The 11,331-nt window shown below is 39.0% G+C and overlaps 1 protein-coding gene across 1 annotated transcript; it reads right to left on the bottom strand.

Moving 5' to 3' along the window:
- Positions 1-244: 244 nt before the first annotated feature.
- IRAK1BP1 (interleukin 1 receptor associated kinase 1 binding protein 1) lies at positions 245-10,541 on the bottom strand. Its single transcript, XM_007430139.4, has 4 exons — positions 9,578-10,541; positions 7,597-7,662; positions 2,358-2,488; positions 245-1,053 (listed from the first exon to the last, which is right to left on the bottom strand). The coding sequence occupies exons 1-4, from the start codon at positions 9,860-9,862 to the stop codon at positions 771-773; spliced, it is 765 nt and encodes a 254-aa protein (XP_007430201.1). The 5' UTR covers positions 9,863-10,541; the 3' UTR covers positions 245-770.
- Between the last annotated feature and the right edge of the window lie 790 nt (positions 10,542-11,331).

The following is an 11,331-nucleotide window of genomic DNA, read 5'->3' as shown; positions in this document are numbered from 1 at the left end:
TAAGTCAAATACACCAACACAATTTGGTGGCCCAGTGTAAAGAGGTTAACCAATCTGGTTTTGGTTATAAGGCATTAAGAAAAACAGACTCCTTAACATTGCCTTGAACAAAGCCTAATTGTAAACAATTTCCAACTTAGCGATAAGAAACCACAATGAAGTTGTTGTACAAATATTTTATTTAAAAAGCAGATTGCTTTCGATTCAACCCAGGTGTGTGGACTACTGCGTGAATAATGCCTGCCTTGTTAATTTTTAGGTCTGAGGATAAATGTATATACACAAAAGCACTCCAGGCTGTTGTATAATAGATAACTCAGAATATGCCTTTTAGATAAGCCAGTTTTCTCAGGAGCTGTAATAACTAATACTCTAAAAAGGAGGAACCAACTGACAAGGGAAGGACTGCAAGGTAGTTCTACCTACATTTGCCTTGCTGAGCAACAGAACAAGTCGTTACTTCAAAATCATGCTCAATGAACATGTTCTTGCACTGTATTCTAATGATAACTATATAAAGCTTTCCATTAATTTTAGATACAGTCTGAGTAACTATGACTTAACATTAACATTGTAGAAATATAATCGGTATGTGTTTTCTAAAACTGGCAGGGATCCAAATTTTTCACCCTATTCAGTAGAAGGAGTTTCCACTTACAGTTCAACTGTAATTTTAATTTTAAGTCTACAGAAAATCAAGTAGAGCTTCCTGAGTACATTCTTCTTCATAAAGGAAAAAAAAAACCCTAATTAATGGTTTCAGAAGTTAATTAGTTCACTTTTATAAGAGCAGCCCTTTTTCTCTTCTTCTCTCCCTTTATTTCAAAAATAGCAAATACTCTTGAAGAAATATAGATGGTGGCACTTTGGAGTTTCTGCTGAAAACTCAACAAATCTGAAGAATTGGCTGTATGATCTTCAAGGTGACCTTCCCACTCCTTCACCTCTTCCTCCTTGATTAGCAAAGGCTTTCCTAGGAAGTGTCCAAACAATTGGCAAACTTCTTGAGCTTTTTGCCAAGCACTTCTAACAGCAGAAACACATACCTGCCTCCTGAAAAGAAACAACAGCAAGATTTAGTAACAAAGTGAATATGTCCTTATTTAAATTGCAATTTTATGCTTTATCAAACTCATAATTCAATGAGATTTATTTTCAGGTAAAGTGAAATCCAACTACAGCCTCAAGATACATATTAACTCCAGTATCACACAGTTGCACATATAGGCACATAATTACACACATTTTCAGTACCACATAGTTACAAGTTTTCCCTTAATAATATTTGTTTAAAAAGAACTCTGAAAGAAAGCCAAAATAATTTTAGGAACCAAACTTGCCTTTTTCCTTACTTATTCCTTGTAAACTATGATAATTGTATAGCTGAAGGAAAGGCTATTTTACTACTGTTCTCCATACACCATCCTGGAAACATGAAGCACAGATTAAAACTACCAATTCCATTTTTTTTTTATTGTTATTCTGACTGTTTCCTTAATTTACCGTATTTCTCCGACTATAAGACGATACTTTTTTCTAAAATCCTTACCCTAAAAATTGAAGGGCGTCTTATTCAAGGAAGTCAGCGGAGGAGAGAACCGTGCGGTTGCAAAACTGCCCATACTTTGTTTCTGCAAAGAGGCTTCCTCCTATTGCTCCAATCACGAGTGAAATAGCTTGTCTCCCAAACAGACTTCCTCCAATCACGAGCCTTATGTAACTGACGTCAGCTGATGCTGAACAAACCAATTAGAGGAAGTCTGTTTGCAGAGACAAGCTATCGGCAATTTCACTCGTGCTTGAATGTAATCAGTTATGCAAAAGAGCATGGAAATTGAGCTGCAGAGAGACAGTTTGGACCTCCTCCCACCGAGTGTATCAGGTCAATGTTAACTAATTACTAAATAAAAATGTGTTCTGCACTATCTTTAAAATATTGATTTCTTAATTTTGGGTTGGAAAAGTGGGGGTTGTCTTGTACATGGGGGCGTCTTATTGACGGAAAAATACGGTAGTTACATGCTACAATACTAGAAAGCAATCTATAGCTGGATGGGTGACTTGGGCCAGTCAGTGTCTCTCAGCCTAACCCACCTCACAGGATTCTTGTGCGGAAAATAGGAGGAGACAGCATTATGAATGCCGCCTGAAGTTCTATAAAAAATAAAGGTGGGTTATAATAAGTACAATGACAATAGTCATCATCATCATCATCTTGCTTATTCCACTACAGCTTTCTTATTTGTTCTATTATTGTTTATTTCTTATAATTCCTTCCTAAATTAGGGAAGTAAGTTTGGGGAGACAAGAAAAATTTATCCAACTTGTGTGGGTCTAGACAAGTTTGAGAAACTTACCGAAGGGTATCTACAGCCTCTGTTGTATGGTAAAAGTGAGGTGGACTGACGGTAACAGAGCTATCTAGTTTCTCAACAAGATGATTACATGTATCTTGCATTTTCCCAAAATCAGTAAATATAATGCAGACCTATAAGTGAGTATAAAAAGTAGAAGTCTTTTTTCAGTGCTTTAATTACAAGTTGATCAAAACAGAGGACAGCAATATATATGCATCTTTTCCAGCCTCTCACTTTTTTTATTTACCACTGTTTATTATTACAAAGCTGGTTCACAATCTGCAAAGTAAACCAAGAGTAGTAAATTAATCTGGCTTTGAAACAATACATTTTCCCTATTATACTCTCTTTGCTACATTTTTTAATTAGTTCTGGCCCTCCTGGGCCAGGTCTCAAAATCATGAATCTCCTGATAGGATCAGACCTTGATCAATGTGTTTCAGAAGCTCTCATCCTCTTCGAGAGTCTACGTACTAGTAAACACTCACAGAATTCCAGAATGTTACCTATTTAATATATTCACAAAGCAACATGCAATCTGAAACTTTGGAATAAGCTGTGATGAAAATGTGGTTGACATCAGCTCTACTGTTTCTTGTACTTTAAAGAAAGTTAAGAACAAAATTGCAGGGAGAACTGAAGGTAGTCAGATTAGTGTTCTAGATTTCAAGAGACTGATGTCAGTAATCTAAGGGGAAAAACAGGAAGGATTCCATGGGTGAAAATCCTGGCAAATACAGGTTATGATGTTGGAGAATTGTAAAAATGAGATAATTAAGGGCCATACTCAAACAATAGCAAAGAGACTGAAAGATGGGAGACTGCTGAGAGTGATTTTACAGCTGCATATAGTGCTCTCTGATAAACTGATAAAAAGGGCAAGTTTAAAAAACATGAAAAGAGGAGCATAATATAACGAAAGGAGAATGTCAGCAAATAGCCTGAATCTATAAGAATGGGGTCAGGAAGGCTAAGGCTGGAAATGAGCTAATGAACACCAAAATAACAAAAAAGTGTTCTTTAGGTACATGTGGAACAAGAAGAAAGTGAAGGAAATGGCTGGTCCACTGGTTGGAGAAGATGGCAAGATGGTGACAGGCAACAGGGAGAAGGCTGAACTACTTAATCTCTACAGATAGTCCTTGCCGTTCAAAGTTACGATGGTGCTGGAAAAATAACTTTATGACCGATGCTCTCATTTATGACTTTCACAGTGTCCCTCAATCATGTGATCACCATTATAGTCAGTATGCGTTGTCCTGTCCCTGACCTGTGGTTTTTTTTCCCCCCACTTGCAGAGCAGAGAGATTGGAGAGGAAGGGATTACAAGAGAGTAAGCAGGCACACAATAGGGAATACACTGGGCTGTTTGTATAGCATGCTAGTGGTTGTGCGCCAGCACATTGCTTTTGATGTGTATTCCCCATAGTGTGCCTGCTTACTTTCTTGTAATCCCTTCCTCTCCAATGAATGTAAATACAAACGTTAATTCCCTTCTTGTTAATTATGCCAGCACCGGGGTGGCCATTCCAAAGGGCAGGGGAGCGGAAAAGGAAAGCATAGTCATGGCCACGTGATTTCCCATTTAGTGACTGCTTCACTTAACAACAGAGCTGCCAGTCCCAATTGTGGTCACTAAGCAAGGACTACCTATATTTATATCTGCCTTTTCACTAAAGGTTGAACCTGTCAGAAGCCATACTGGGGGAGGGGGTTGCAGAAGAGAAATGCTGGTAAAAATATGTAAAGGAGTAGTAAGAGAACACCTAGCTGCTTTGAATGAATTCAAGTCTCTGGACCTGGTTGGATTACGTCCCAGGGTGCTAAAGGAACTGCAGATATGATCTCAGAACCAATTACTATACTGTTGGAGAATTCCTGGAGTATGAAAGAAATGCCAGAAGAATGAAGAAGAGATAATATTGTCTCAGTCTTCAAAAATGAAAAGAATGGACCCAGGAAACTACCGATAAGTAAGCCTGACATCAATATCTAGAAAAATCCTAGAAAAGATAATTAAGCAGTGGGTTTGTTAAGTAATCAGAAAAGAACAAGGTGATTTAGTAGAAGCTAGCATGGATTTGTTAAAAATAGGTCATGCCAGACAAATCTTATTGCTTTTTCTGACAAAGTGATTAGCTTAGTAGACCAAGGAAATACTGTTTATGTAGTGTATTCAGACTTCAGTAAGACAGGTAACCACAGCTTCCTTCTGAAAAAAATGAAATAGTGTAGGATGGATGGTCTTTCTAACAGATGAATTCACAGTTGGTTGAACAACCATGCCCTACATGTGGTCCTTAACAGATCAACATCTATATGGAAGGAAGTATGCAACAGGGTACCTCAGGATTCTGTCCTGGCCCACTGCTCTTCAACATCTTTATGAATAAGATGAGGAAATAGAAGAGATGATCCTCAAATTTGCAAATGACACAAAGCTGGGGGGGCGGGGAATTGCTAGCATCTCAAAAGACAGGATCAGGTTTCAAACAAATTTTGACAGACTTCAACATTTGGCTTTTTCCAACAAAATGCAGTTCAATGATAAGAAATGTAGGATTCTGACTTTAGGTAGGAAAAATCAGATATACAAATACAAGACTGATACATAGATGGCTGGGCACTAGTATTTGTGAGAGGGATCTAGGCATCCTGGTAGACTACAGATTAAGCATGACCCATAGTGCAGTGCAGCTGCCAGAAGGTCAAATGCAATTTTGGGCTGTATCAAAAGATGTATAATGTTCTGATTACGGTAAGTGGTATTTCCACTCTGCTGCACTGGTCAGACCACATCAGAAATTTTATGTCCAGTTCTGGTCATCACAAAACAAGAAAGATGCTGAAAACCTGGGAAGAGTGCAGAGAAGAGTGACAAGATGGTGATGGGCCAAGCTTGAAGGCTAACTCCTGTGCAAAATGGTTAAAGGAACTGGTTATGCTTAGCCTAAAAAGAAGGCTATGGGGAGACATGATAGCAGACTTCCAATACTTTAAGAGCTGTCACAGGAAAGAGGGCATATATTCTCCGTAGCAGGGTAGAACAAGAACCAATGGTGGAAGGTTTACAGAATGAGGTCCAAACTTTTAAGGAGGAATTTCCTTAACACAAGGGCTTAACATGAGGCAACAGCCTGCCTCCTGGAGTGGTGGGTGTTCTGTCAGTGGAAGTTTTCAACAAAGGTCAGACTGCCATTTGTCAGGGATGGCCTGAGGATTCCTGCCTAGGCAGAGGGTTAGACTAGAAGACCTCCAAGGTCCCTTCCAACTCTGTGATTCTGAATTGCTTAGTCTGATTATATGAAGGTAAACAAAATGAAGTTACATCCATATAAGCAGTAGTGCTGTTGCTCAACAAAAAATTAGACAGATTAGAATTCAGCCTGTTTTGAAAGTGGTTCAAATTCCCTTGAAAAATTCAGACTGATAGCTTGCTCTACATGTTCTAGAGTTCCAGGTGGTGGCAGTATCTTTCTATGAACCAATCACAGATTTTAAGATATGCAGAAAAAGCTCTTCTAAGGATATTCTCTCATGTAAGGGGCCACAGTTCAGAGGTGGAGAAAAGAATTGTCCCTTGTGTCATTCCCCAACTGCAAAATGCACTCCTTTTGAAGCATTCTCTGCTTTCAAAGAGAGTCAAGATACATCTTTTACATTTATATCTGTGCATAGTTTTTAATAATATTTTATTGTATGATTACTGTTACCTTTTATGTCTATTTACTGTATTATATTACGTTCAAATTGTGATTTTAATTAATCGGTTTTTATTACATTATCCATCATTAGCATTATTTTTGGCAGAAAGACAGGATACAAATCTGATAAATATTAAGAATAAAAAATACTATACAAACAGCAACACCAGTAGTTTATAAATGCAAAGTTTATAAATTTATGTGACAATACAACAGGTAGTCCCCAGATTAAGAACAGGTTCCATTCCCAAGGTCTGTCCTTAAGTCAAATTTGTATGTAAGCCAGAACAGTATAATTGTATAATACTGTATAAACAGTATTGTGTAACAAACTTGAACTGCTATGTATTTAATTCAAATCATTGTGTACTTAACTCAAATTTTGCTACAATAGGCTCCATTCTGTAACTATGGGTCATCTGTAACTATGGGTCATCTTAACCAGGGTGTTCCTAACCCGGAGACTACCTGTATTGTAACTTTGTATATCTGTTAAAATAGTATTGCATGTAATGTTTTAGGTGTTGGCTAGGGTATTATCTGAAAATACTTATGGTGCAACTGATACAACTAGTTAATATCCCAATGCAGTAAATCCTATCTTAAAGCATTGCTAAGCCATGTTGTATATAAATATTAAAGGTTGCAAGACTGAAAAAATCTTACAAATCTACTTTAGAAATCTAACAGAGCTATAATGTATAGTCAACTAAACATATAACATTTAAACATTGATATTAAACAAAATGCTTATAAAATTGCACCTGCTTATAAAACTGCAGTTACTATCTACATTAATATTAAGCTTTCTTCAGTACTGTGGGGTGATCCTGAACAAACACTGGCATAAAAGTTCAGGTCAGTGAGAACTATGCAAATGCTTTAAAAATAGGGTGGCACTTCAACACCCTAAATGATGTTCAACAAAAATATTTTTGAAATAATTAGATTTATTTAATCTATCTGGATTTCAGGGCTCTCACAGTTTTCCCCCAAATTTTATCTATTTTTTTTTTACATTAAGTATCTGCCACATTAAACATAATACCAACCACTTGAAAAGGTTTCCAACTCCTGGCCTAGAACTCAAGGACAACGATTAGGACCAAAGGAATCTATCAGAGAGATCATCATTAAACAAGCAGGAATTTTGCTCAACTAAAGGTACACACACTTTCAATTAAAATTCTGTGTTACAGTTTAGCAACATATCTCTCCAACAGTGGTGTCTGTCTATTCACTTTATCTGTACTACCTGAAAATATTCCCCATTCTTAGTTGACCAAGATACAAGGTATGTAGAAGAGACATTTGCCCCAATGCTTACTGAATATTGCCCCAAGAATATTTCCAACAAGTTTTCCACCAAAATTCTAAATTAGCTTTAACATGATATAACAGTAAATGAAAAAGGAAATGTGTGAATTTAATAAAATTAACAATTTGTATCTAGATGGGTTTTTTAAAAGTTTTCTCAAATCAAAAAGAACACAATATTAGAGACTAATAGTAATGCTTTTATTTAAGATACTTGCCTCTGCTTCCATCTTATATGCATTGTCTATTCTACTGAAGTTTTTTGTCACAGTCACATCATTCTCCTTGGGGAGGAAAAATTGTAATTTTAAGTGCACTACTCAAAAAAAACAATGCTCTTTTAGGCATACTAAACAACAGAATGTGGCAACGTATTTCAAAATAGACAGTAAATGTGTTTAGTAAAAGTGAGTTGGATTCAGAACAGATTCATTAAAATCAACAGGGCTATATTAATAAATATCAAGTTTAGATCCAACCTTAACATCCTTTCTTAGGCAATGTTTTTAACTAATATTTTACCATGAAAACATGTAACCATTAGGGATGTGCATGACCTTCTATTCAAAAGTAAAAAAGTGCTTCAGAGTAGAAGGGTGAACAAAAGTAGCCCATCTGCAACTTCTTGAGACAGTTGTGCCTCTTCCTGGGATCATGTGAAGCATCTTTTTGCCTTCAAATTCAAAGGGCTAAACAATCCTAATAAGCATGAATTCAGTGCACAATTTCAAGAAAATAATTAACAAGATATGCTTTGAAAGATGCAGTATCAGGAATATCCTAAATTACCTGGTACCTATAAACTCCTGATAATCTTCTAAAGTGCTACATGTGAGACAGAAATAGGGTGTGTTACTCATTAGCATCACAAACAATTAAAAAGAAACATAATTATTCTCTAGGATTTTCTGAACTGTATGAAGAACTGTGAATAACATAAATTCAAATAAATATAGTGGCTAGTAACAATTGGGTGACTTTAGGATAGTCACTCTCTCAGCCCTAAAAAGAAGGCAATGGCAAAGCACCTCTGAAAATGTTGCCTAGAAAATTGCATGGACTTGTCTGTGTACTCACCAGGTGTCCTGACTGATTTGAAGGCTCTATATCTATATCTATATCTAGCTTTTTCATTCAAAATTATTTCCCATAAACAATGTTATGTCTTATTTCTAGGTTAGACTGAGGTATCATAACTAATCCAAAGGTACTCAGTAAGCTTCCACCGAGTGAAGTCTGAAACTGGATTGGAATTACATTCATATGGAACTCAGCAGAAATTATGACTTTTAGATCAGTACATAAGTGTGTTGCTAGTTGCCCAACTACACTGCTTCCTGATGGTCAACTAATGTGTAAAATCATAGGAATATATACTGAAATAGTCCCTTTTTGGGATGGTGGGGTCATGGAATCGTTAGTGTGAAGGTATGACATGACAGCTCTATACAGTATTTCTAGCCTGACAGCTCAGATAAAGGTGTATATCATACATACATGGTCCTCAAACCACTGCACCATAGTGATAAAGGTACCACACCAGTAACAAGGAGACCCAGTCTCTAGTCACCCGAGTTCCCTGGTGATTCTGGGCCAATAAATCTCTGTCAGCTCAACCTCCTTCACAGGCTTGTCCTGCAGTGAAAAATTGGAGGCAGGACTACATAAGCTGCCTTGGGCTCCCGAATGAAAAGCGAGATTTAAATCAAATTAAGTTGAGGTCAATGCCTGGTGACTGCACCTATGCCGCATTACAAAAATGGTTTGCTACTGCCTACCCCTGGGATGCTTTGGGGACTTCCCAGATGATCCTCTATCCAAGTATTTCGATCTGCACAACACGCCGAGCCACAAAGCAGCCAAGCTACGTAATTCAGCCACTATGTTCTGCGCCTGAAGCTCGGCTAGTTATTCCCCATGCTAGCTAAAATTAGGTGGGCGTCAAGCATAGGTTCTTTAGTGATGGCAATACCAAAATGCCTAGAAATATACTTACGTCCCGCTCAGAAGAACTGGACTTTTCGTTTCAACTCCGCTAGGACGCAAGTCCTCTGCGGGAGGGATAGGGCTTAGGCTGTGAAAGGCTGTGAAAGACTGAAGACGTCTGCCCGAGACGACCTCAGAACGCGACTCCATCCGGGGCTTGCAAAGGGCGGGAAGCCCACTGCGGGTGCGCGCGAGGGGCTCGCTCTTACCCACCGAGATCCCGCCGCGCTGGCGGGCCGTCTGGGCAACGTAGTCCAGCCTACGAGTTACGCTGCTCCGCGCTGCGCCGGCTTCTCCCTTCCTGCTTCTCAAGTAAACCGTGACTTTTGCCCGATCGGGTCTGGCGCTGAGCTCCGCGCTGCCACTCACGTGAACTTCCCTCCCAGGCGGCCCTCCTTCGGCGGCTTTGGGCGACTCATTCTCTCCGGTGCCCAAGCCGACGGCCGGGGACACCAACTCAGCGAACACCCGAGCGGGAGAGAGTGGCGGCAGCGGCATTCGGCCGCAGGTGGAAAGAAGGGGACCGTTAGGAATCCCTAGCAACGAACGCGACGCCGCGAGCCCTCGGCGCCCAAGGAATGCTGGACCTTGTAGTTCTGAAGGAAAAATTACGTGGAGGCCACGGCCCCGCCCAGAACTATAGAGGGGCGATGGGTCGCGCGGCACCGTGGAGTCTTCTTTTTAATTCGCATGATGTTAAGCAGGATGTAGTTTGGCAGTTGTGTCAGGCTAGCCTTGGTACCTTGTAAATCATGATTTATGACCTAGCATGTTTACAAACGTAAACCATAGTGATGTATTCAATAAAACATGGGTTTATTCAATAAAACATGCTATGGTTTAGGATGAGGACTGCAACCAGAGATAGATTTTTCCTGCAAACTTCCTATGGTTTGAGGAAGTGAGTTTGGTTTCCCAAGGAATGGGATGTTTTGTTTCGTGAGACAGAGAATGAGCAGAGGTCCACAATTTTTAGCTGGCCTTGCTGGCAAGCTGAACTACACAGCTGCTGTTTTACCTGTTGAGCAAGAAGGTTGCTTTGGATCCTGCTGTTGAAAAATGAAAGTCATTCTGCATGCACTCTTCCTGAGGTGGACTTGTTTGGCCTAGTGCTGAGTTATCTTGGTAACCAACAAAACCATGCTCCAACAGAGTCCTGTTCTCAAATATGAACCCCAAACTGCTGCCTCAAGCATCTTTGGAATTTAGGTTCAAATAAATACAATTAAATCTGAACCTCAGAAATAGTAATTGCATAACTCTCTGTTCCTAAGTCGGCAGTGTGCACAGCTTGGCTGGTTTCTTCAAATTGCCTGAGGTTGTTTTTGTTTAATGATTTCATTTCCCAAGGTAACCTTGTTCTAGCTTCTATGTAACCGTTGCAAATTGCTTGATGGATAGTTCTGCCTTTAAGAAAGCAAATGGTCCCATAAGTCCTTTTATGCATCCTTTTTGAACACTGAGATTATATATATTAAGAACTAAATTTATCCAAAGTGAAAGAAAGGCAGTACTAAAGTACACTTTTCAAATGCAGTTTTTTCCAATCTGTGTTGCTAAACCTATTGTCATTAGGGTTGGATAGGTAATGATAGGTTTGTTGCTAGGTTTGGATTTGGTGAAGCCATTTTTTGCCATGTAAATTTATTGAGACAGGCAAATTATTTCCTTTTTCTATCAGTCTTCATTACAAGTGGATTTAATTTTAAAAACCCACACGCCTTTAGTATTTTAAATATTAACATATAATTGTGAAGGTTCTTTGTTTTTCAGGAACTGGACATTCCACAGCATAGCCACAAGTTGGCACATTCTTGAAAACGCCAGGGTGTGGCTCATTATTCCAGGCAGCTGGAAAGCTGGCCTGGATGCTTGTGAGTAGTCAGGGAAACAATAGAAATGTGATGAGAAGTGTTTGCCCGGCTGCACCTTACCTTTCCAAAGCACAGGCAGCAACTCCAACTTCA

The sequence above is a fragment of the Python bivittatus genome, unplaced genomic scaffold, assembly GCF_059951505.1.
Source record: "Python bivittatus isolate LINGU-HERP-01145 unplaced genomic scaffold, Pbiv_v1 ctg000020_np1212, whole genome shotgun sequence".
NCBI lineage: Eukaryota > Metazoa > Chordata > Lepidosauria > Squamata > Pythonidae > Python > Python bivittatus.
Note: the sequence above shows the minus strand (reverse complement) of the source record. Positions and strands in the feature narration are given on the sequence as shown.